General features: G+C 30.5%; 10 protein-coding genes across 10 annotated transcripts; 5 read left to right on the forward strand and 5 right to left on the reverse strand.

The window, feature by feature from the left end:
• Window positions 1-526: 526 nt before the first annotated feature.
• FG379_000074 (myosin-related) lies at window positions 527-5,017 on the forward strand (the record flags this gene model as incomplete). Its single annotated transcript, XM_067326617.1, has 1 exon — window positions 527-5,017. The coding sequence occupies one exon, from the start codon at window positions 527-529 to the stop codon at window positions 5,015-5,017; it is 4,491 nt and encodes a 1,496-aa protein (XP_067183028.1).
• An 890-nt stretch (window positions 5,018-5,907) lies between these two features.
• FG379_000075 (26S proteasome regulatory subunit 7 (RPT1)-AAA atpase) lies at window positions 5,908-7,209 on the forward strand (the record flags this gene model as incomplete). The annotated part of the gene is made up of 1 exon (XM_067326618.1): window positions 5,908-7,209. One exon carries the CDS (start codon window positions 5,908-5,910, stop codon window positions 7,207-7,209), a length of 1,302 nt encoding a protein of 433 aa, XP_067183029.1.
• Window positions 7,210-7,592: 383 nt separating this feature from the next.
• FG379_000076 (multi-pass transmembrane) lies at window positions 7,593-8,363 on the reverse strand (the record flags this gene model as incomplete). Its single annotated transcript, XM_067326619.1, has 1 exon — window positions 7,593-8,363. The coding sequence occupies one exon, from the start codon at window positions 8,361-8,363 to the stop codon at window positions 7,593-7,595; it is 771 nt and encodes a 256-aa protein (XP_067183030.1).
• Window positions 8,364-8,850: 487 nt separating this feature from the next.
• FG379_000077 (uncharacterized protein) lies at window positions 8,851-10,638 on the reverse strand (the record flags this gene model as incomplete). The annotated part of the gene is made up of 1 exon (XM_067326620.1): window positions 8,851-10,638. The coding sequence occupies one exon, from the start codon at window positions 10,636-10,638 to the stop codon at window positions 8,851-8,853; it is 1,788 nt and encodes a 595-aa protein (XP_067183031.1).
• Window positions 10,639-11,280: 642 nt separating this feature from the next.
• On the forward strand, window positions 11,281-12,702 carry FG379_000078 (uncharacterized protein; the record flags this gene model as incomplete). The annotated part of the gene is made up of 1 exon (XM_067326621.1): window positions 11,281-12,702. The coding sequence occupies one exon, from the start codon at window positions 11,281-11,283 to the stop codon at window positions 12,700-12,702; it is 1,422 nt and encodes a 473-aa protein (XP_067183032.1).
• Window positions 12,703-12,845: 143 nt separating this feature from the next.
• FG379_000080 (uncharacterized protein) lies at window positions 12,846-14,687 on the reverse strand (the record flags this gene model as incomplete). The annotated part of the gene is made up of 1 exon (XM_067326624.1): window positions 12,846-14,687. One exon carries the CDS (start codon window positions 14,685-14,687, stop codon window positions 12,846-12,848), a length of 1,842 nt encoding a protein of 613 aa, XP_067183034.1.
• An 860-nt stretch (window positions 14,688-15,547) lies between these two features.
• Window positions 15,548-17,641, forward strand: FG379_000081 (proline-tRNA synthetase class II aaRS (ybak RNA binding domain plus tRNA synthetase); the record flags this gene model as incomplete). The annotated part of the gene is made up of 1 exon (XM_067326625.1): window positions 15,548-17,641. The coding sequence occupies one exon, from the start codon at window positions 15,548-15,550 to the stop codon at window positions 17,639-17,641; it is 2,094 nt and encodes a 697-aa protein (XP_067183035.1).
• Window positions 17,642-18,028: 387 nt separating this feature from the next.
• On the reverse strand, window positions 18,029-21,490 carry FG379_000082 (DNA polymerase delta catalytic DNAQ-like 3 exonuclease RN fold; the record flags this gene model as incomplete). Its single annotated transcript, XM_067326626.1, has 1 exon — window positions 18,029-21,490. One exon carries the CDS (start codon window positions 21,488-21,490, stop codon window positions 18,029-18,031), a length of 3,462 nt encoding a protein of 1,153 aa, XP_067183036.1.
• Window positions 21,491-22,174: 684 nt separating this feature from the next.
• FG379_000083 (DEAD DEAH box helicase) lies at window positions 22,175-25,228 on the forward strand (the record flags this gene model as incomplete). The annotated part of the gene is made up of 1 exon (XM_067326627.1): window positions 22,175-25,228. One exon carries the CDS (start codon window positions 22,175-22,177, stop codon window positions 25,226-25,228), a length of 3,054 nt encoding a protein of 1,017 aa, XP_067183037.1.
• Window positions 25,229-25,285: 57 nt separating this feature from the next.
• On the reverse strand, window positions 25,286-26,356 carry FG379_000084 (uncharacterized protein; the record flags this gene model as incomplete). Its single annotated transcript, XM_067326628.1, has 1 exon — window positions 25,286-26,356. The coding sequence occupies one exon, from the start codon at window positions 26,354-26,356 to the stop codon at window positions 25,286-25,288; it is 1,071 nt and encodes a 356-aa protein (XP_067183038.1).
• Window positions 26,357-26,998: the final 642 nt, after the last annotated feature.

Raw genomic sequence — 26,998 nt, forward strand, 5'->3', positions numbered from 1 at the left:
TAATGGTTATAATTGAACTAAATAATCAAAAGGTACTAGATCAAAAAAATTGTATTGCAATTAATTCACTGTCTATCTTTCATATTGTTTTGCTTTGTCTAATGAAATTGTTATTTTTTGCTAGTGTAAGAGAAACTTTTCCTTAGAAGTTCAAGTTTAAAGTTAATGATGAAATAAAAAGCCTATTATACCTTTGTTTCATTCAACTGTCCAAATAATTAACACAAATCAACATATTTCAGCGGCAATAATTCAATTTCAATGAGCATCGTAAATTCTAACAACAAGTACACTAGTTGCAGTTATTTATACATTTTTTAACTATTTATATAATCAGCATGTTAATCTTTAAACTCTATCTTTAAATTACTTTTAACCCTCGTATTTATGTCTACCACACTAATAATTTTTTTGGCGGTAAAGCTCTACCATGTTTACATTTAAAATTACAGGAGTATTTAAAGATAAAAAGTTAATCTATAAAGAGATTGACTAAGACATAATCCTGAAAAAAGTAAATAAATAAATGATAGACCTCAAATTAATAGACAAGGGAACGCCGGACAATGGAGGTCAAGTTTGGGTAGATCATCCTAAACTTGCCTGGGCCCCAGCAACTATAGTAAGAACAGATAATGGTTTATTGGTAGCCAGAGTGGACGATGGTTTTGAGGTGAAAATAACACCAGAACATGCAGAAAATCACTCTGTTTACAAATCGAGTCTAACTGGCATCCCAAATCTTTTAGTTTTGGGGGACTATTGCGAAGGAGCACTACTGCATAATGTTAGAACTAGATACTACCAAGATAAAATATATACATGTATAGGCAACTTAATACTTATAAGTATAAACCCATACAAACACATACCTGATTTGTATGGTGATAAGAAACTAAACATGTACAAGAATAGAGCTGATAATTCAAATGAGGAACTATCGCCACATATTTTTAAGATGGCACAGAATGCCTACGATGCGTTGTTTAGAGATGGAAAAAATCAGAGTATAATAATTACAGGAGAAAGTGGAGCTGGTAAGACTGAAGCTACAAAAATAATATTATGTTACCTTGCAAATATACAAAAGACGGTAATTAATAAGGCACTTGATAAAGATGAAATAAAAGTAAACATGCAGAATAGCAAAAAAAAATCAGGTCTAAATGTAAATACAAATAAAAGTTCATCGCATCATTCAAGTCCTGTGAGTTTGGCATCCGCTAATTTTGATGATTCATCGGTAGAGAGTTTAGTTTTGAGAAGCAACCCTATACTGGAAGTATTTGGCAATGCTAAAACAATAAGAAATGATAACTCGTCTAGATTTGGTAAATTTATTGAAATATTTTTCGACTCAACTGGTAAATTAAAAGGAGCATCAATAGCCAATTATTTGCTTGAAAAATGTAGACTAACAACAAAACAAGAAGGTGAAAGGAATTACCATATATTTTATTGTTTAATTGAGGCTGCATTAAGTGGTATATTACCACATAATTTAACTGATGAACTGAAAATAACACATAGTGATGAGTTTTACATAGTTAGGGAAGCAATAAATATACCTGGCAGAGATGAATGTAGAGAGATGGAGCAAGTAATGGAATGCCTTAAGTGCATTGGTTTATCTGAGCATGAAATATTTGAAATATTAAGAATATGTGCAGGAATATTACATCTTTGTAATTTTTCATTTCAACGTGAATCCACGGGTGATGCTCCTGGAATAGTAGAGGAAGAGATGAATTATTTCACAACCTCTTCTAAATTACTTAAGTTAAACAGCGATTCGTTACTAAATGTTTTTCAGTGGAGAAAGTTAAAGGATCCAGAAACGGGTAAAATAATAAGAATGCCAGTTTCACTTGAAGTTGCTTTTCAAACTAGGGATTCAATGGCAAAAGCAATATATTCGAAGCTATTTGATTGGCTTGTTTTTAGAATTAATAAATCAATGACAAATGGCTTGATTAATAATAACATTTCTAATGGGAGTTATTCAATATCAGACAAGAGGGAATTTTCAGGTAAATCTATAGGATTATTGGACATATATGGATTTGAAGTGTTCGACATAAACTCATTTGAACAGTTTTGTATCAACTTTAGCAATGAAAAACTTCAACAACAATTCAATCACCAAATGTTCCAAGAGGAACAACAAGTATATGAAGGTGAAGGAATAGATTGGACAAGAATTAATTTTATTGATAATAAGTTAATTATAGATTCATTAGAAAAAAAACCTAATGGAATTTTTCCACTGCTTGACTCGGAATGTTTAATGCCGCAGGGTTCTGATAGTTCATTACTAAATAAAATACTAAAATTATCGACTAATACAAGTATTTATGGCTCACAACAAATTATATATAAACCTAGTAAGATGTCAAATACAAGTTTTGCAGTTTCACATTATGCAGGCCCTGTCATTTATGATACGAGAGGATTTTTGGAAAAAAACAGAGATCAACTTCATTCTGATGTAACTGAATTACTTCTCTCTTCAGAATCTTTTTTAATTAATGAATTGTTTAACCCCATTCCATGTAATGAAAAAAGTAATTTATACAAAAAATCATCATCTAGATCAATTAAAAACGAAAATTGCTCTCAATTAGCTGCAGAAAATGTTGGAGGATCTGTTGGAGTTAGCAATAATCAAAGACCAAAAGGAATATTAGTTACTGTGAGTGGAGCGTTTAGAGAACAACTAAGTGGCTTGATAGAGACATTAAACAATACTTCGCCTAGTTATATTAGATGCATAAAACCAAATAGCAAAAAATCTGTACATGAGTTTGATAGCATAGATGTACTTAGACAACTTAAATGTGCAGGAATGTTGGAAAGCATAAGGATTAGAAAGTTAGGTTATAGTATTAGAAGGAGATTTGTTGATTTTTATAATAGATACAAGATATTGTATCCTTCAATTGAATCTCATGATTTCACAGGTGCTAAAAATTATTCATTAATTTGTAGAATGATACTAGAAAGACTCCAAGATGAGTTGCAGCGAAATTCAAGTGATAATGATAAAGATATTTGGAATTATTCGTGGCAAATAGGTAAAACACTGGTATTTATAAAGGACAGTTTGCAAACTCAATTGGAACGTAAATTATCTGAATTATGTTACAAGTACTGTACAAGTATTTCGTCTTGTTGGAGAATGTACATTGCTAGGAAGAAGTATAAGTTGATTAAAGATTCAGTTATGCTTATTCAGTCTAGATGGAAAGTTTTTACTTTAAGAAAGGAATTTTTAAGTTATTTAGATAAAAGAAAAGCTGCAGTTAAACTAATTCAAATAAGATATATAGAATATAAAGCAAGAATGGTTGCATCAACGACAAAAGAAGAAAAGGCAAATAATGATAATGATTTTGTTGTTTTAGGTTCTCCATGTAAGGAAAATAAGAGTATTGATGTAAACAAAAATAAAGCTACAGTTAATAATGAGAATACTGAGGATACAAGTGAACTTCCAAAAAATGTTTCAAAATTGTGGGAAATACTAGACTCGTTACAATCGAATACAGAAAAGACAAGTCAACTTGTAATTGACAAGAATAATGTAGAAATAACAAATTCAAAATTAGAGATAGAATCATTGAAAGACAAATTAGGTTTTCAGGAAAGCCAGGTTGGTTCATTGGAATCTAAAATAAAACTAATGGAATCTGAACACAAAAGGATAATAAGTGATTTTGAACATAAGTTAGAATTATCTAGGTTGTCTTTAGAAAATGAGACAACTAAAATATCGGAAACATATGAAACTCAAAAAGCAGATTTAAATAGCAAAATATTGGTATTAGAACAAAAAAATGAGGTTGAAAAGAATAGGGTATTATATCTAGAAAGATTATTAGAACAATCAGATAAAGATTTAAATATACTAAGAAAGCAGTTTTCCGCAGAAATTGAGGATAGACAGCATGAAAGAGAATATTATATGAAAGAGACGGAAAGGAATAGGGAAGCTCAACAAAAATTGCAGGGACAAATAACTTCATTGGAACAAACAAAAGTGCTTAATTTAAAAACCATTGATGAAATCAGCAAATATAAACGATTGTATGAAGAATTAGAAAAGGAAAATAATAATTTAAAACAAGAGTTGGAATACAAAAACGATAAAATAGCACAATTGGAATTACAAAACACTACTTATTTAAGTCAATTAAAATTTAAACCAACATATAATAAGGTAATAAATAGCAATATTTCTTCTGTTGATACAATGGGAAGCAATTGTATATTTAGTAGGTCTGAAATGTCTACAGCAGAAGATGTAACAGCAATGAGCAACAATTTTATTGGAGTTGGGCCATTTACTCCTAATTATTATAACGCGGTTGGTGGCAATCCTCAAAACAATCAGAGATTAGTTGATATTGAGAACCAGTGTTCCGAATTACTTGAAATAAATGGCCAGCTTAGAGAGAATGTCGACATATTAGAAGAAGATAAGGCTACACTTCAAAAGAGGATATTAGAATTGTTCGTTGAGAGAAGAACACTTGTTGATGAAAACAAATCTTTAAATTTAAGAGTGAGACAAAAGACTGCTCAAGTAGACGCTCTAAAATCTACTTTAACTGAACTTAGAAACACTGCAGAAAACAGCATAAATGAGATTCGTTCTGAGTGGGAAAATTGTGTTCAGAGATTAGAGGCAACTCAATTTGCTCTAGTAGAGTCTACAAAGGAACTTGATGTTGTTAAATCTGAGAGAGATGAATTATTGGCATGCTTAGATGATGTACAACATTTTACCGAGACTACTATGAAAAGAAGACAGAAATCTTTTTCCTCAAATATCGGAATCGACTCATCAATGATTAATTCATCACAAGACTCTGATTATCATCAGAACTTAATGGTTATGCCTCCATATGAAAGAAACACTCACATTCATCAGGATTTAGATTGCAATATTAACAATAATTCTCCTCAATTATTAGGATCATATAGAAGAAGAAATAGCAAGGGGACAGATATATAACTGGCTAATTTCTATTTTACTATTCATTTGAATTTTGTATCAAACACAAATAATAAAAGTATAGTGTTTCCGTCTGTATTTAAATACTGAATATATACACATCAGTATATATTTACAATTCACCAACTATAATTGCCGTTTTAATTCATATTTATTTAAATAGAATATACTATTTTGTTATGTACATAGTCTGTTTTTGATCTTCAATAATGTAATTGCCCTTATTATTATGAAAAAAATTTAAATAACACGACGTTAAATTTGTACTGTATACCTATTAGGCAAAACAGATTCCCTGAGTTTTCTGTGGTTTTTTTCTTCTTTTTGCCTATGATTTTAAGATACCCACATGCTTGGTATCATAAGCCGTGTGTATAAAACCTATTTATTCATTCTCATATTTACATATGTGACCACAATATATTAATATTTATATGTAGCTGTGTGTTCATGTTTAAATACATTTAACGAGCCTTTCCTAAAAAACAAAAAAACCGTGATACTGCAACCTTAATAATCTAAAAAAAATGGCGGCAGAATTGCGCCGCCATGTACAATTATAGAATTTTTAAAAACTAAATTAGTAAGAAATAAAACACTGAAAAACAGGAAAAAATAGGTTAGCATAAGGGCATTGTAAGTAATTTTGAGCGACTCTGTGTATTTTATGTCAAATTAATTAATATTAAAGATTTTTTGTAGGTCAACAAAAAAAACTAGAGAATTAATACATAAATGTATGTGAGGGTTTAAAAAGGCGGTGTATGGCATAAACAAAAAATAAAAGAAAAACAGGAAACTAGTGAAAAAGAGGTAAATAACGTAAAATTATAAAATAAAAAGAGTGGGAGTAAGGGTCAACATATTATAAGATAGATAGTGTGTATAAAATGGTGGAAGAATCTGTGAGTAAACAAAATGAGGGAGGAAATGGTAAGAATGATGAGAATCAATCTCGTCCATTAGACCAAGCTGACATAAATATAATGAGGAGATATGGTATGGGTCCATATGTTTCACAAATAAAGCAGGTTGAGTCTGAAGTGAAGGATTTAATGTCAGCAATTTCGAAATTAAACAGTATAAGGGAATCAGATACAGGATTGGCACCTCCATCACAATGGGATTTAGCAGCAGATAGACAAAATATGCAGATGGAACAACCTTTACAAGTAGCAAGATGCACAAAAATAATTGATCCGGGCACAGAAGAAGCTAAGTATGTGATTAATATTAAACAGATGGCAAAATACGTAGTTGGACTTGGAGACAAGGTTGCACCTACTGATATAGAAGAAGGAATGAGAGTTGGAGTAGACAGAACCAAGTATAAGATTCAAATACCTCTTCCACCAAAGATAGATCCATCAGTGGCAATGATGACTGTAGAGGAAAAACCTGATGTGACATATAACGATATAGGTGGTGCGAAAGAGCAATTGGAAAAATTAAGAGAAGTAGTTGAAATGCCATTATTACAGCCAGAAAGATTTGTTCAATTGGGTATAGACCCACCCAAGGGAGTGTTGTTGTATGGACCACCAGGGACAGGGAAAACGCTCACAGCAAGAGCAGTGGCAAATCGAACAGATGCTTGTTTTATTTGTGTAATAGGTTCAGAATTGGTTCAAAAATATGTTGGTGAAGGTGCAAGAATGGTTAGAGAGTTGTTTAAATTGGCAAGAAGCAAAAAGGCTTGTATATTATTTATTGATGAAGTTGATGCTATTGGAGGAGCGAGAGGTGAGGAAAGTGCCCATGGTGATCACGAAGTGCAAAGAACAATGTTAGAAATTGTTAACCAGCTAGATGGATTCGATGCAAGGGGTAATATAAAGGTATTAATGGCAACGAATAGGCCAGATACATTAGATCCTGCGCTACTTAGACCAGGTAGACTTGATAGAAAAGTTGAATTTGGATTACCTGATTTAGAAGGAAGAACACAGATATTTAAAATTCATGCAAAGGTTATGAGTATGGAAAGAGATATTCGTTTTGAATTACTTTCTAGACTTTGTCCAAATTGCACAGGCGCAGACATTAGATCGGTTTGTACTGAGGCTGGGATGTTTGCAATTAGAGCTAGAAGAAAAAGTATTAGCGAAAAGGATCTCTTGGATGCCATTAATAAAGTTGTAAAGGGATACAAGAAATTCTCTGCAACTGCTAAATATATGGTATATAACTGATATGAAAGTTGATTTAAATAAAAAAAAGTAGATTAAAACTTGATATAATTTAAACCTATTACTAAAACCTTTCATTGTATGTACACCTACATATACATATATACTTATATTTGAATATGTATTATGTGCATCTATCTCAGCAACTCTTTTAGTAATGAAATCATTCATTAACTGTATAATCATGTTTTATTCATTTTTTATATGTCTTATTATCATGTTTAATTTAAAATTTAATCGTACATAAAAGAAATTAAAGAATTAATAGTTGCTATTACTGTTTTTTGATGCAAACATTCCCTAATGAACCAAACAAACGATAAACCACTGTATAAAATGTCAGTTAAAACACTTTATCTATCTCATTATCAACCAAAGTTAAATACTTAGTAGTTATATGCTCTGTTCCCATATACATTTCCGCATGTATTCCCATATGAATTCCCGCAACTATCGCCATAGGCATTACCATAACCATAGTATTCATTTTTAAGATTTTGGTATTCATACCATGTGTCTTCCTCAAAGTCTTTTTCAGCTCTAGCCTTTCTATATCGCTGAGCAAAGGCAATAAATGCTACGAGGAGAAGAAATACCCCCCCCACTGCAATTGCGTATGATGTACTTGGCTGGGGAACTGGATAGTAACCTACACTGTTTATAATACTAAAAGCCTCATTCATTAAAAAACCATAAAGGCAAAGCGTAAGCGAACAAATCAAAAAAGCTGCAAAACTAAAAGCAGTTGACAATCTCAGACTTGATATATTACTTCTTAATGAACAAATCATTGCTCCAGTTAACATACCACATGTAATAGCCAATACTGTTGCAGTTCCATAAGATATATTTTTAACTATCCTGTAAGCATCACACTTATGAGAATACCAAACACACAGTGGAGATGTACATGTCAAACCTAAAGCTAATTTCGCCGCTGACATGCATGCAATCTCCCAAATTTCGTTGTGAGATTGGGTCTTTCTTCCTATAACCGTTAATAAACCCCAGTAACGTGGATACGGATAAAAACCCTTTCCTGCACCATTATATAACCAAGATGATAAAAATAAACTTATCATTAATAATACCATTGAACCTACACTTGCAGATAAACCAGCAACATTCAGGTCGACTTTTGACTTTTTCTTCCCCATTAATAAGAACTATTACAACAAATATCGTATATATTAGCACAGTATTTGGTTTAAGTATGTATGCACAGATTTATACGATAAACAAAAAAATGCTGATATTTACTTTATTCACTTATTTAAAATCATTCAAATATGTATATTTATTTTTTCTTTTTAATTGATACTAACATTGACATCTCCCGCCATCATCATTTTACACACAAGTGTCACATTGTTTTGTTTTTTTGGTTGCAATTACTGTGTATATACAAAGAAATATAAGTTATCGCATGTTTTATATAAATATAATAGTTTATCCTAGCTGGAATGACTGTTTATTATTGAAGTATGACATATTTTATTATATTTATACTTTAATAAAACTTTATATTTTATCAGCATATTTAATTACGATAGAAATGATTAGTTACCTATTTATATTATTTTTAGTATTGGAGTGTTTTATGTATCCTGAATAAAGAACTTATAAGCAATATATATACACAAATTAGCCTTCAATTATTTTTATATATAGATTTTTCAAAAATTGTTCGGTTTCATCGTCTAAAATATTTTTCAACATGTTAATATTCTCTTGTATGTTATAGCGTGAAGTGGGGGAGAGCATTTCCAAAATAAAGTCAGTTATTGTATTTAAAGCCTCTACATCACTACCACCTATTATTTTTTTCATTTCTTCAACGATGTAATTTTTATAATCATTAATATCAATATTACTTTCAAATACAATATTCCAATGGTCACTAATTAATATGTTTGAACCAAGAGAAGTATCTATATTGGTTTCAGTTTCATTTAAGTCGGTGTTTCTTGATACATTGTGTTCATACTCATTGGAAGCATCATTATAGTCAGCAACACTATTCTTATTGTAATTAATGTTTTTTAAAGGCGAGGCAGCTTTGTCCCCTCTTGTTTTAGCATCAAATAGCAATTTTTCTGAATCAATACCGCTTAAAAATATATGACTTACTTTGGAGTCAAAAACAATACTATTTTCATTATTTATTTTGCATCCAAGTTCACTTGTACCTGAAATGTCAAGCTTTATTTTAACTTTACCGTCCTTATTCATAATCTTATTTTCACTAACATTGACATCCTTAACACATACTTTTTTTTTGCTATCTTTCATATTTTCAATGCAATTTGTTGATTCCGCATCTTTATTAGACGTTAAATCATTTATCTTATTATCTATTATATCTTCACTCATATTTGTTTTCAATATATCATTATTACTAATATCTCTATTGTAGCACTCTTCCTCCGAATCATATTCAGAACTATTGTTTTTATTATCCAGGTCTATCAAATTTGAAACTGATTTCATCATCTCGTTTTTGTATTTATTGATCTTTAATGATTTAAAGTAGGATTCTTCAAGTATTTCAATTAAATAATCAGTTGTAAAGTCATTAGATATATCCATGCTTCCCGGAAATACTCTTATAAGATTATGTATTTCATCATCTAGTTCTTTCATTCTGGAGTCGAATTTTCTGAGTATTTCTTCGTGAATTCCTTCTCTGTATTTTTCTTTTGGATGTTTCTTAAACCCAGCTGGCAATTTATATTCAGGTATATTCTGTTCATTACTTTTATTATACTTACCTGTATTTATCTCATCTGTTTTATTAGCACTACCTTGTTTACACTCGGCCTTATTTTCTTGTTCCACCCCATCATAATTATAATGCATAGCAGCCAATAATCTGTTAATTGACACTCTCATTTTTGAGTCGGAAACAGAGAGTTCATTTAATACCGTTTCTATTGTGCAGTCTCCTCCTCTTTGTTTTAACATGTCATTTATTCTATTATTTTGCCATTTTGCCATTTCTTTATCTATTCCATGCTGATATTTAACAAGCAATTGACTTCCTAGTATTTTAATTCCATTTAAAACATTTACTGCATTTATCACACCAACAGGTGAATCAAATTCACAAAGTCCAAATGACGATAATTTCCTTGTTATTGGATCTACAGACCTATTCCACCTCATAATGTTACCACACTCATTTAATAATCTTCTTATATTTGAGTCAGAAACTTCTTGAGGTATTCTTCCTACGTAAACTGTTGTCATTCCTGGGACTACACTTTCTAAACTTTCCAATTCTCTTGACTTTGGGTTTATTGCTGACCACTTTGAATTTTGAAACGCCAACGACTGGCTTTTTATTCCACTTCTACCTTGAGCTGCCAAAGCAAGGCCATGATACCTAACCTTATTATTATCATCTTTCCTTTCTGAACTTTGAAATTGCATTTCTAAGGTCTCATTAATTATTAATCACAATGTTACTGTCAATAATTACTCCCTTATACTATCAACTTACAACATCAACTACGCCTTATTTCTTTAGCTGCATTGAATTCATTTATACTTAATTATATTTAAATTTGATTATATATATATATATATATATATATATATATATATATATATTTGACTTTAACTTGTCACCTCGGCGCGATTAAAGTATTCCTTTCTCCTAGATTAAAATTAAGCGTTATAATTACATTTACTGGTTTGTTTATAAAAAAATAAATATAATCAAACTAAACTTTTAATTATTCATATTCTATTGACTCATAATCCTAATGCTGTGTTTATAATCAGAAAAAAAGTAATTTTAAAGACGGCATTTATCATTAATAAGTATTTTTTCAGAAAGTAAATGTGCATGTAATCTCAGGTAAGATTTAGAAAATTTTTTTTAAATAATATTTTCACCTTAGTTGAAGTATTAAAGGTTCGATTCCCGCATATACTATTTTTTGAGTGGATGGGGGGCCACACAAATTGTTTCCTAGTTAATACATGTACAATATTTCGAAAAAATAAATAAATAATACTATCACAAAAAAATCGTGAACATATTAAATTGTACTATAATGTATAATAGTTATGAATTTGGATCAGATATATTCTATGGATGATGAATCCAAGAAAATATATCTAGAAAATAATGGAAAAGGCGATCTTTTTAACTTACTTAAAAAAGCAGCAACTCGTTTTTCATTGAGAGAGCAGTTGATATATACAAACAGCAATACAGGAAGAACATTATTTTTTATTGATGAATTAAACAGAACATTTCCTATAATTTGTCTAATTTTTTTTGAGAGACGTGTTAGATCAAAATCAGATGGTATAGTTGTAAGGTATAAAGAGTTTAGAAGATGTATGGAACACGCTCCTGAAATATTTAAGCAGTTTTTTACCCCTTCAATGTATGGAAAAATGTTTAAAGACTGTTGTGGTTTTATATCACCTACAAAGTTTATTAATTGCTGTTTAAAAATATTATATATGATGCAAATCAGGTCAGAATTAGGAATCATAAATCCTTTGGATGAAGTAATAACATACTTTGACTTTTATTACTGGATTAAATCGATTATTAGTGAATACTCAAATGTTAGACTAGGAATTGTCAAACAGTTATCTGAAAATAACAATCCACACTTTGAAAGTTTTTATATAACATATGTAATAGAAAGAATCTTATTTTTAAATGGTAATAGGGACAATATTCTTAAAATAAGAGATATTGTTTCTTCTGAACAATTTTCAAAATTTCTGGAACTCAGAATAATGGACAATATTGAAAACGAAAATCCATTTAATCCACAAACAATATACCAACTTTTCGAATGGTTTTGTTTTAGAACACAGACTTTAGCCGATAATTATTTAAATGAAAAAAATAGTGACAATGAGAATATTAACAATCCACAAGATATTGATATTTCCAATATTAGACCTGAAGATATGGTTTTTCTCCCAGAAACACTTCAACAATTAATGATTGACTTTGAATATGTTTTGCCAAAACTTGTAATATCTAGAATATTTGAGATTCACTCAAAAAAATATAAATTTTCAAATGACCAGCAATTTAGAGGTACAATTGATCTCAAATGTGTACTAAAAGTAATGTTTTCTCTTGAATTTAAAGACTCCAATTCTTCGATTAACTGGTTCTGGGAAATACTCGATATTAACGAAAATGGTTACATTGATTTAGATGTAATCAATTGTTTTTGGAAAGAAATGGTTAATTGTATTGTACAACTATATTCCATTAATTCTTTACCCAAATTCGAATACATCAGTGATGAAATATTCGACATGATATCGCCTGGAAACACAAGTGGAAGAATCTATAAGAAAAATTTCTCAGAATCCCCCATGGCTTCAACCGTAATTTCATACCTCTGTGACCCAAAGGCATTTATTGCTATTGAAGTTAGAGAGGAAATGATTGCCCAAGCTGCATCTAAAAACAGAGAAAACAATTGCGATAATCAATTTGAAATAATGTAATTCTGCTAAAGTAATAATTCTTTAAATCCTAACTAGATTAACACTAAAATGAAAGTTGTTAATATTAAATTTAATTCATATTATTTTTTAATATAAAGTAAGAGGAATTTCACTTATGAAATTTCTAGTTTGTATGATTGTTTTTACCTATATGTTGAGGGAACATAATTTGGATGACAGAAATTCGGATTGTGTTGTCCAATATCTTTGTTATAGTTGCCATAATGTCTTGAAGATGATATTTTTTGTTCCTGACCGATCTGATTCTGATAATTATCCAACTGTGAAAAATTAGCTATTCTGACATTAACACTAGGCTGAGGGTTGCTTGGCCTAAATGTTGGATCGTAGTTACTTATTCTAATTGCATTGAAGTTATTTTTATTGGCTAAGTTAACGCTTCCTATTGAATTCGGATGAATGCTTGTTAATTCACTCTTGTGGCTGTTCGAGTCACCACTATTTGGGAAAATCACTTGGGATTTTGGAGGAGCAAGTCTATATGTAATAGTGTTAGTTGTATGAGGCTCATTTAATGATACCTCGTCGGGTAAATTACAATTATTCACATCTTCAAAATTATCTTTTGTATATTTACTTTCAACTAGTCTCTTATTTCCCAAATATATGTTTGGTTCTCCCATTTGAATTACATTAGCATCCATATTAGTCATTGTTCCGGTACTTGTGGTTACTTTATTTGTCATTCTTGATTTACTTGCATTACTTGATGGAAAACTCTTTTCTTCATAGGAATTTTCAGATTCCTCCACCTCCTTATGCCATTGTGTTATTAAAGGATATGACATTATGGCATTAAATAAATTATTTATTCTCGGAAATTCTTTAAGCAATTTATCTGTAGAGGGTTGGGATTCACTATTCTCTAGCCCATTTTCACTTATTAAAATTGAATCGTCATATAATATACTAAAAAGAAATAATTCTGAATAGCTGGGTGAATTACAAAGTTGCGTCGGTACTTCGATATTTGACTTTGGATTATTTAATATATCACCTTTTAACGGAATAAACGGATTTGAATTATTTAATACCAATATTGACTCAATTGACTCGAAATACTTTCTTCTATTCTTAAAATATGTTTGTATATATTTATTCTTTTCACTAATAATGCCACCACTATTGGTTTTACCTAAATCCGAATGGTTATTAGAACATTTTACTATTTCATCTATCATATTGTTTATATTAAAAAGAAGTATATTACTTTCTCCATTCTGTGAATCAACATTCTCTTTTTTAATTATACTCTCTAATATAGCAAGTAAGAGGCTACTCCTCCACTCCAACAAGTACTCTGAAAAAAGATCTAGTATGTAGTCTCTATACGTATCAATTCCATATTCACCTATTTTTTTTGCTATATATCTTAGTGTTGATGATGTGCCATAAAGATGATATTTATTATTATGAATAAGCAGCGGAAATGAAAAACATGAATCAATTACACTCAACATTGGTGAATAACTCTTAATATCTATTTTTTCATCCTTAAGCGGAATATTTACAAATGAATGCTTAATTTGTTTACATAGTAAAAAGAAACGAATAGCACCACCACTTCCAACATATTTCCCCAAGTCATAGTAATGTGCAACCACATTACCTATATCTGTTATTGACACTATTTGTTTGATACCGGAAATTGAAGTATAAGCTGCTGTTGTAAAGTTTGGTATACTGGGAGAGTATTGTGAATAGTCTACTTGAGTAATAATTCCATTTCCATTATTATATTCACCCATTTGATTGCCTTGTATAAATGGGCCATTTTGTGAATATCCCTGTACATTTCGAAATGGAATAAATCTATTAATACTTCCTTGCTTGTTCCAAAAAGGGGGAATTTCATTTGTTACGTTTGTCATATTTGCTTCACCTGTTACATTCTCCCTTTGATTCTTCCCCATATTCAAGAAATTAGCAATTCCAGATGTCCATGCATTAAATGTGTTGTTCATCTTCACTGAATATTGTGAAACAATGTATTGTTACAATAAGTAAGTGTACAACCTCAATATTTTACTCTATATAAGCCTAATTATCAATAATGGAGTTCTAAATTGTGAAAAATGTCCTGTTTTTTGTACCACTATTCACGTATGTATTATTTTTAACATTTTTTAAGCGGCTTTAGTGTGGATTAAAAAATCGGATCCTAATATATTTAAACAATACGAAAATTCGTGTTTAACAATTTACTTAAATGTTATCCTTATTTATATTTAAACTGTGTCTTTTTGCTCCTTATTGATATTTTAGCACTTTATTTGCAGTTACATGCGTACATTCCAATAGCTAGTGTGATTTATTCGTAATTTATTGATTTAATATTCCTCCAATTAAAGAAGGAAAAATAATTCAACTATTAAATAAGTAACTACTGTTCACTTATATAAATTAATCTTAATTCAACGCTTACCCATATTATATTCCCACTCTGTTGCCTTACATGCGAAACTTTTAATGTGGACAAATTATTATTCAGCTTATTTCTAATTGTTATTTTATGTAGGATAGTGTGTACTGTTTAAAATACTTATCTCATTTCATGTATTGTATATGAAATTTAAATAGTTCTATTGGAGCTATTCCTTCTCATTTAAAGTTAATAAAATAAGTGTGGGCCATGTAGTAGCCGAAATTCAAGACATGATTACGCGGTATCTTACAAAAGAAACTGTCTAAAATTAATGGTGAATTACAATTAACGTCTCTAGGATCAAGGTAAAACTCTGGTATAAATTTTGTACAATAGAAATAATTTTAGTTTGTTTTTGTGATTAATAAGTTGGTGGTTTGCTGGATAAGTAAAAGAAAGATGTCAGATTTTAATAAGCTTTACGCTGGTGTTATCAAAAAACTGGAAGAACTTTCAATTGACTATTTAAAGTTTGACCATGAGGAGGTTCCCGATATGGAATCACTATTAAATTCTCTAAAAGATAAGGCAAGAGAATGCAATACGGAGTTTGCTAAGAATTTATTAATAAAACCAAAAAATTCAGACAATTTGTATTTGATAATGGCACACCATTTAACAGATACAAAAATGAAGAATATGGGAGATATACTAGGTATAAATGCCAATAAGCTGAGGCTTGCAGATGAGGATCTGATGAAAGATTTGCTATCAGTAAAAAAAGGCTGTTTGAGTCCATTATCTTTGATTAGCGAAAAATCCAAAAATATAATGGTTTATTTTGATGAGAAGCTTAAAGACAAGAATGTATTCGTTCACCCATTGACAAATAAAGAGAGTTTTTCCGTAAAAATAGATGATGTCGTTAAATATGTTGAATCATGTGGCAAGCAAATTAAATGGTTTTCAATGGATAAAATAGGACTAATTCAAGACCAAAGTAAAGATGGAGGTGACTCGAACGTTGTGGAAAATAGAGATGATTCAGATAATATACTGGGGATAACTGCTGATAAAAGAAGCAATTTTGCAGATTGGTATTCACAAGTAATAATAAAGTCTGAAATGATAGAATATTACGATGTTTCTGGCTGTTACATTCTTCGTCCATGGAGTTACTTTATTTGGGAGGTTATACAAAATACATTCGATAACAAAATTAAAAAATTTGGTGTAGAAAATGCATATTTTCCATTATTTTTAACACGAAAAAGGCTTGAAACAGAGAAAAAACACGTGGAAGGGTTCTCACCGGAAGTGGCATGGGTAACGAAATCAGGCAAATCGGATTTAGCTGAACCAATAGCTATACGCCCTACATCCGAAACAATTATGTATCCCTATTTTGCGAAATGGATAAGATCTCACAGAGATTTGCCGCTAAAATTGAATCAATGGTCATCGGTAGTACGTTGGGAGTTTAAACAACCAACACCATTCATAAGAACAAGGGAATTTTTGTGGCAGGAGGGTCATACGGCACATGCAACAAAAGAGGAAACAATGAAAATGGTTGATGATATACTAAATGAATATTCTTCTATATACGAGGATCTCTTAGCAACGCCTGTAATTAAAGGCACTAAATCTGAGGCAGAGAAATTTGCTGGTGGCGATACAACAAAATCAATAGAAGGTTTTATATCAGAGATAGGCAGAGCAGTACAAGCAGCAACATCGCACTTTTTAGGTCAGAATTTTAGTAAAATGTTTGGTATTGAGTTTGAAAATGAGAAGGGTCAGAAGGATTATGTATATCAAGCATCCTGGGGTCTGACTACGAGAGCAATAGGTATTATGTTAATGATGCATGGTGACAATAAAGGCTTAGTCCTGCCACCCAAAGTGGCACCTATACAGGTGGTGATAATTCCAATTATATACAAGTCAGTAATTACAGATGAACAAAAAAAGGTTTGTTTAGAAATTGAAGAAATATTAAAAGAAATTGGAATTAGAGTTAAGATAGATGATAGAAGCAATTATACACCTGGTTGGAAATATAATCACTGGGAAGTTAAGGGCGTTTGCTTGCGTTTTGAGGTGGGTCCACGTGACATGGAAAATAGGAGTGTAAGAGTAGTTATCAGAGATACAATGGAAAAGAAAGACGTTCCAATATTGAACTTAAAATCTGAAGTACCAACAATTTTAGACGAATTCCAAAATAGATTATATACAAAAGCTAAAAAGAATATGGATGACTCGATAATTACTATTAATACATTTGACGAGGTCATGCCTGTATTGAATAATAAAAAATTAATTCTTGCACCTTGGTGTGAGGAGGAATTGTGTGAAGAAGAAATAAAGAAAGAGACAACAAGACTGAGTTTAGAGATGGATTCAAACAATAGTCAGTCTTTAACAGGTGCAATGAAGTCTCTCTGTATTCCGAACGATCAACCATATTCATTGGAAAAAGAGAATAAGAAGTGTTTCTTTTGTGACAGAAAAGCAAAAAGATTTACTCTATTTGGAAGAAGTTACTAATTTAATAAGATACACATTTGTTCGGGTTTGCGCATTATTTCACTATGTAATCGGTTTCATTGCAATTTGACGTTTTTAGGTACTATTTGGAACTGTCTTAAAGTGTAATTAATAAAGTTAATTGAAAAATGAAGGAGGAAAGGAATTAATTGAACATAAACATATGTTTAAGCATTCATTTAGGTTTTAATAAAACATTTTTTTTCTCGTAAAAAAAAGTGGAGACTTGTGACTGTAATTATAACTGAAGTTGTTTATTATATTCATTGAATCTTCCAATGTATATACTGAATAACAAAGACGTCATGTTGAAAATAATCGGTACCGATAAAAGAAATTAAATTATGATGCAGCAATACAGTTCAAGTCAAACCTTAAGTATTTATACTACCAATCGGCACAAAGCCTTTCAATATGTTCGCCAATTGAAGAAATATCTTTTCTAACCTTAGTTCTTCTGTAAAATATAGGACAGTCCCTAGAAGTACATATAATGTCTTGAAAGGCACTGCCTTGACATCTTTGGCATTGAGTCCATAGTGAATTATATTCAATTTCTTTTTCCCTAAATTCATGCAATTTACTAATAAGGACAGAACATTCTTTATTATCCGTCTTAATACAATCTTTGCATAAAGATGAATTTTCATTTGTTATCGTTGTTTTACATCCAAGACATTGAACACCTTTTTTAACAAATCCAGAAAGAGCACCTCCAGTTGAACTTAAAACGGTAACTGATCTTGTATGGCTACCTGTGAATAATTTCTCTGGATCTTTCATAACGCCCTCAAATACTCTAACCAGAGACGACTTTAATGTGTCAACATAGTGTTGTGTGTCAATAGCGAGGTTTTTCTCTAATACATATAATGGATCTTCTGCTCTGTCATGTTGGGGTTGTCCCTTTGCTCCTCTAATAACAACATATGATACTCTGTCTCCAATATTTGGGGCGGAACCAGGATCTCTAAGTCTAAGCCTCTTGGCTAATTCAACGTGTGGCAGCTTCGCAGTGTAGTCATCTTTTCCCAGACTTTTGCTTACAACCAGTAAGGATAGATCAATTTTGTTTTTAAGTAAATCGGAAATGACGTTTTTTGTGTATTGTTTAGCCCCCTCTACATCTTTGTCTATAAGTATTTTCTTTAATACGGCATCAACTACTTTTTGAACTAGAATACAATTGTCTCTTCTTACTGTTTCAATCCCTTTGCAATCGATTTTATCATGTACTTCTGGTTTTTTGTACAATACACCTGCATATCTTTTTTTGTTCATTAATAAGAAAGGACAATAAACTTTTTCAAATTCTAACTTTATCGGTTTGGCAAACAGCTTGCTTACATTTGTAGCAGCTTCCAGTCCAAGACGCATAGCTTCTGAAATATCGGAAACTCCAAATTGAATCATGACACTGTCTGTATCACCGTATATTACTTTTGCATCATTTGGATACCCATTTTCTTTTGTATACATCTTTTCAACCTCATTTTTAGTAGCATCAATCATAAATCTGCCAAATGATGTTATGCTTGTAGACAACTCTAAACAAGGTAGCTGCCCACCTGTTATTGTTCCAGTGTATCCGTATACACTGTTAGCAGATATTTTTAATGCAAGCTGCCTTCCGTCTAATATAGACAGTAATATAGGATCCGTTGTTTCTAACATATCTTTTTTTGCTTTTTTTCTAGCAGATATCAACTCCTCAACTATTTGTGGTAATATCCCTTTTCTAATAGACGAATTCACAAATGAATGTCCCGTTGGAGACGTTACTCTTGAATTTTCAGGGACATATTTTACACAAGAAGGAGGAATCAACGTCGAGTAACATATATTATGTGCTATCATTATAGATGGATATAATGAGGCAAAATCTAATGTAGATACTGGATCCTTATAAAAACCTTTGCATGGTTCTAGCACAGTTGCTCCCTCAAATTGATTATCATTGTCTTGGTGAACTTTTACAGTAGGCATTAAAAAATTTAATTTGCCACATTTCCGAAGTATTTGACTGGTAACTTTAATCTGTTGCCCCCTATTTAATAGTATGTCAATAGTTGTTCCAGTTACTCTCGCCATTTCTATTATATTTGGAAAAAGTTTAAGATGCTTCATTAGCCTCAACGGTAGTAATGAATCTTTAAGACAATATATAGCTACACGTCTCCTAGTCTCTGGATTTCCGTCTTGCAGTCCTCTAATCATTGAATAATGTACATCCTCTTTTTGTTCTTTTAAAAAGTGTGTTGAAACGAAATTTAAAGAGTAACTTTTCAGTTTATGCTCTCTTCTTATAGTCTCCAGTAAATCCCACAATATTCTTCCCTCTATGTTTATTTGCTTGCTGTCATGAGTACCAAATGCTCTAGATGAAAATCTGGTATCTCTACTTTGCGTTTTGTTATCTATTATCCTAGATAATTGCGAGAATTCGTTCAACTGAAGCGCTTTTGCACGCTCTAAAAGATAATGCATATCAAAACTAATGCAATTATATCCCGTAACTACGTCTGGATCTATAGTTACAATGAAATTCCTCCACGCCAACAACATTTCTCTTTCTGATTCAAACCAAAACACAAAAGCATCAGCTATAGAGGCGCATTCTTTAAGTGCAAATACTACCTTACATATAGGGTCTTCTGAATCCAATAAAGTCATTATTGACGATATCTGTATAACGGGATCCTTTTGTGGTTCCGGAAATCCTGTACCTGATTCTGTTACACATTCTATATCATAAGACAATATTCTTATTGGAGGAAGTCCAGACCATATTCCCTCGGTTCCTAAAGCAATTAATTCATCATAAAATACATCAAACTCCATTTGGCACCTACTTACTCTTCCATATTGGCTTTTTTTGTAAATTTTTAACTCATCTTCAAAATTAATATATTCTTCACTACTGTTAGTTGAAATATTAAAATTCTTCCTTATTCTAACGTTATCCTTTTTTATTCCTACCCATGACCCCGTACTTATTCCCAAGTCAACAAGAAACCTTAATAAGAAAGGTATATTTGCCTCATATGCCATTGGTAGACAATCCAAATTACCATTTTCTATCATATTTCTACATGTAGGTACGTGATTCGGCAACTGAAGTGTTATTTTATAAAATCTAGAGCCACCATCATCCTCATTACCACTGTTATTTATGTATTCATCCGCTCTATAGTGCATTATGGATTCTTTTCTAACTACTTGTACATTCAGTACTCTAACTTTTGGATCCTGGCTAACAGATGATCCACCACTACTATTGTTCCCCGACACTGTTCCAAAATGCCTTTCTATCTGTCTCTTAATGCCATCTGGATCGGGATTTACACATTTTGGAGCCTCGCAATATAAATATGGAAAAAAACCATGCACATTAGCTAATACAGTAACACCTGTTTTTGTTGAACCAAAAAGTTGAATTACAGGCATTTCCATATAATTATTATGGTTATTTAATTTATTTAAAGATTCCATTTTGAAGGCACCGTAAGAATTTAAATCATACTTTTTCACAAAATCTATATTTTGGTCGTTATTACTTGGATATTTTCCCGTTGAAAATCTAACATCTAGTATACAAAATTCTATATTGCCGTCTTGTGGTATGACTCCACTCTTTTCAAACACTTTACTGTTATTTTCATCTAACAATGTATCAAATTCATCTTTCATTACACTTTTGTTACAAATTTTTAGTGGTGTCCTTCTCCATTTATTTAAACATTTATTGAATTCATTCTCCGATTCTTGCTTATTAATGCTTTTAAAACCAATAAGTGTTTTAATGCTCCCCGAGTTCTCAAAATTTTCTGTATCACTATCAGTATTCATTTTCGGATAAAACTCTATTTCACCACCAACACTGTTCTCCATATTTATTTATTAGTGTGGCTGTTAATGTATACTATTCAATTCACACAAACTTATTTTGTGTTCTTAAAAAATTTCACAGGTTTTCTCACATAAATACTTCTCAAATTAAAACAATAACACAAAAATAACCTTTAAAAGCTATTTTGTTGCCACTAATGTTATATTATATTATACTTATAGACCTTTTTTCCTTAATCGTCTCGGTATAAGCAGTATATATCTATACCGATTTATATTGCATATATAAAGGAAATAGCGCCAATTCCCCACACATTAATATTATATTTTAAAGACATAAATTGTTATAAAGTATTTGATACAAAACACTAAAGAATTGCCCTTTTTTGCATGATCTGTTAACAATAGTATATTTATTGCTTTTTCTTATCATTATAGATATCAACTGTTTGAATGAAAGACTGGAGTTCAGAGAATTAAGTGTGTGGAGTTAAATATATTCACTGAAATCAACCATTATGCAAACAAACATATAAATAAATGATAAATAGGCTTGGTTCAATGTTTTTGCATTAAAATTTGTTTTATAATTTTCAATGAACATGAATTTATAGTGATAAAACACATTGTAATGCTTTGTAGATAGTAGACAACACAACTATATTGATATATAGATATTTGGTTATGCAAGAGAACATTGAGAATAAACGGAGCTATAAGAAAGAATTAGATTGGTACACTAAAAATGCTGATAAAATACATTCTGAGGTAATAACAAGGTTTTCTGTTAATAAAAATAATGAAAAATGGGAGGACAATTCTGAACTTGATAAAAATCTTAATATAAACGATAATATTGGAAATTCTATTTCGATTAATCAGAGTTTTGGTGAGACTTTGGACGGAATTGGAAGTCTAGCAGCCATTATTAAAACATTATCAAAGAATGTTATTAATAAAGGTGATTACTATAAATACGAGTTGAATGCGAATAATAATACTAGAATCACTGAAAAAAATGGTAAAGTTGGAATGGAAATATACGATTTAGAAGTAGATACTGAATTAAAATATGGAGAAAAAAAGATTGTTGATAGGGATGTTTGTCCAACTAACGAAAATTCTGAGAGTGATATTATTGAAGAAGAAAACACCACTTCTTTGAACTATATGGTAGATGATATTGCTGATGAAGACACTAATGTAAACAAAAAAGAGAATGACTCTTTCATGTTAAACAAAGTAATGTTAAGTAATAACAAATTAAAAACGGTGAAACTAAATGAAAAAAATGAGAATTGGGAAAGAGATGATTTTCCATGGTCAAATGAATTGGTCAAGTTAAATGAGCAGATATTTGGTAATAAAGGCTTTAGGGCAAATCAAAGACAGATAATGAATGCAGTAATTTCACAAAGAGACGTATTTGTAATGATGCCAACAGGTGGGGGTAAATCACTGTGTTTCCAACTTCCGGGCATACTTGCATATAATAATCCTGCAAGTGTGACAGTAGTTATAATGCCACTCGTGGCATTGATGGTTGATCAAATGGAGCAACTAAGCATACTTGGTATTAAATGTGCAACATTAAATAGCAACCAGTCATTAGAGGTTACAAATAGTATAACATCTGATATTAAGAAAGGATCACCAGATAAGTGTCCTAGCTTTTTGTTTGTGACTCCTGAAAAGTTAAAACACTCAAAAACACTATTTTCGTTATTGCGTTATTTGAATGAGAAGTCAAGACTATTAAGATTCGCAATAGACGAGGCCCATTGTGTATGCCAATGGGGATTTGACTTTAGACCAGATTATATACAACTTTGTAAACTTAGAGAGGAATTTCCAAATGTTCCAATAATAGCACTTACAGCAACAGCAACAAGCAGTATATTGTATGACGTAGTTAAACAACTCAAAATGAAATCCCCAGTATTGTTTAAACTTTCGTTCGATAGACCGAATATAAGATACGAGGTCAGACGAAAAACAAGTAGCAAAAACATAGTAGGGTCTAATATAATAAAGGAGATATCTGATCTACTCAAATCAGACAAATTCTCAAGATCAACTTGCATTATTTATTGTTTAAGCAGAAATGAGTGCGAGCAAGTATCAAAAGAATTAAATAAACAGGGAATTTCATCAACTTACTATCACGGATCTATGAAAGAAGAGAAAAGAAACGCTGCACAAAAAAAGTGGATGAATGATGAGAAACAGGTTATGGTTGCAACAATTGCATTTGGCATGGGAATAAACAAGAAAGACGTTAGACTAGTAATACATTTATCAATGCCAAAGTCTCTTGAAAACTATTATCAGGAAAGTGGAAGAGCAGGAAGAGATGGATTTGAATCCCTTTGTATACTGTATTATTCCTATAAAGACTTGATTAGGTTGCAAACACTTGGTGGCATTAATGTTGAAAGCAGCGGATATTATGGAAAGACAAATATCTATAGGAAAAATAGATACGGCAATTCAAATATGAATTCTTCTGCAACTTCATTGGATTCTCTTTTGGACATGATTAAATACTGCGAAGAACAGTACATTTGTAGGAGAAAGATTATTTTGAGTCATTTTGGTGAGGATTTTTCCGGTAAATGTAATGTAGAATGCGACAATTGCATGAGGTCTAAGTTAGAAAAGCCGACAGTAATAAATGCACAAGGTTTATCTGAAAAAATATTCAACAGCGTGAAAGTTCATTTACTAAGTCAAAAAGAGAATAACCTGTATTCTTCAAGTAAATCTAAAAGAAACTTTGGATTTTTGACTCTAACTTCACTTTCTGAATTGCTGAAAGGCAAAAAAAAGAATATTAAATTATCAAAAGATCATTATCTTAAAGAATGTTTTGGTTTACTTTCTGATGAAGTTATATGGAAAAATGAAAATATACAGAAGCTATTACATTACTTTGTAATATATAAAATATTCACAGAGACTGCATTTCAACTCAAAAATGGTGTTTCTGTTGCTTGTCTTAAAATAGATAAACACATTTTAAACGAAAATAATGATAATTTAAAGTCAAAATTTCAATTATTTTCAAACTTTTACCTTGAAAGTTACTTAGATACTCCGATTATTGACAAAAACTTCACACATACCCAAAGTAGTTATAATACAGAAGATAAACATAAAAAGAAAAACAAAAAAAGGTACAATTCTGAGTCAAATTCTCCCTTATATAATTTATCTCTAAATAAAAAAAAACAGTCCAAAGATTATTCAAATTACCCCCCAAATTCTAATAATAGTTTCATTAACACCAATAATGGTGTTACTACAGGTAAAAACTTATGCTCTAGTATACCGGTTGATTCACCGAGTTGTCAAAATGATAAACTTAAAGGATTTAGAAGTCAACTATTATCAATGAGAAGACAGATAGCTAATGAGGAAGGTATAGCCAATATAACCTCTATAGCTTCAAAAGAGGCAATAGATGCATTAGTTGAAAACCTTCCATTGTCTATCGAATCACTTTCAACTCTTCCTGGTTGGGGAGCCAAACAGAGGCTTGAAAAATTTGGGTTTAAATTCATTTCTAAAGTGAGAGAATTTGTTGATTTTAATTCCCTTGAAAAGTTCAATTTAAGTTGTAATTGCACTGATACTAAATCTTTAAATTCAACAAATAATGGTTCATCTTATTATTGTCCAATTGATTATATCAATCATGATGAATTAGATAGAGAACTAGACCTTATTGGTTTGTAGTATCGATTAATAATATAATATGTATAATTGTGATGATTTTATTGTATTTCAAGTACATCATCGTATTTGTTTGTTTCCTATTATATTCATATTATGACCATAATATGCAGCCCCTGCTTCTCTCGAATCACATACCAGTTCATCTATGTACACTATATTTACACAATTATCATCTTTTGTACTTAAAGTTTTAGATCTGCTGTGATATTTTGGTGCTGGGGAATAATCTATTGGACTATTTATCAATATATTTGTGCCACCATACGAGATTGTCTCTCTATGTCTTCTATGTTGTAAAGCCATTTTATTCTGCCTTTTTAACCTGCCTCTGTCCGAACTTTTTGCCTTTTTAGAGCGAATTAGTTCAATTTTACTATCATCATTTTCTTTTAAATTAATCGATTCACTAATACAATTATCACTTTGATCCCTTACAGAATCATCACTAAAATTTTCACTACTATTATCGTTTTTCGTATAACATAAATTTGTGTTGTTTATTACCTTTATGCTAATATTTATATTGCTATCAGCGTAATCCCCTTTTATTGAACTCATTAAATAACTTTTCATACTTTTTCTTAAATAATCCATCGAAGTATTTAAATTAACTATCTTTTCTTTTATTATTGTCTTTTCATTCTTTATATTAACATTATTCTCATTCTCAATACAAATTATTGATGATTTGTTTTTATCAGTGGTTTTTTTTCTATTTACTAATAGTGAAGAAAAGTGCTTACAACTTACAAATATGTGATTTAGTTGTCTAAGTTTCACTAGCTGTTCCTTTAAATCCTCTAAGCCACAATCATATTTCAATTTTAACAATGTTATTAATATATGCGAATATGATGTTAATAAAAATTTATATCTTGCATTCTCTTTGTTTAATTTCGCATATTCCTGTGAGTATTTACTCAAAGACAGTTTAAATTTAAACAATTCATTATTTGAATTGTTGTAATTACAATGTTTTAACTCCTTATTTATTATTTCCTTGTTATATTTTTCGCCATTCTCATTTATACTATCATCCTGCTTTTTTATACTATTTCTCAGTTTCTTTAATATTAAATTATTATTACTTATATTATTTATTTTCACTAATTTGTCCTTTATTTCCATATTTAATTAATTTTCCCACTGAAAATCGTATTAATTATACATTTACATACAAAAATTTACTCTAAACAAAATCAAATAATGCATTAAGCATTACTACTTATATATTTTTGTCGTGTGTATTTAAATGTGTATTTGAATAAACTGCTACCTGAAAAATTAAAAAAAAACTTCACGTACTTATTCACTAATATATTTTAATGTATTTCTATTCATCACCTTTTTGCCTAACCTATATATTCCTATTTGTTATTCTCTTTTTTCTCTAGCATGTAAGTGACCTTTTCTTTTAATGAAACAAAATGTAATAATCTTCAATTATGCCATGAAAATATTGTTCCCCGAGATCATTTCATAATATTAAAATTCAAACATTCCCTTTATACCAATTTCCTTTCGACCCAAATTGCAATTAAATATTTTTTAATGCACACTTTTTGGCTTCTTCCTTTAATACCCATTAAAAAGATTTAAAAAAATAAATACCCGAGTGAATATTTAAGTACCTACACACAGTTATGCCTATAAATAATAATTTGCCCAATAACACTTGGAAGCAAAATTATTATCCACTAATCAAAACTAATAATGTAGATGTAAAATTTGCATATTCTAATTCCATTACGACTAACTACTCATTTGTAG

Source organism: Cryptosporidium bovis (assembly GCF_009768925.1).
Source record: "Cryptosporidium bovis isolate 45015 chromosome Unknown contig_1, whole genome shotgun sequence".
NCBI classification, from domain to species: Eukaryota; Apicomplexa; class Conoidasida; order Eucoccidiorida; family Cryptosporidiidae; genus Cryptosporidium; species Cryptosporidium bovis.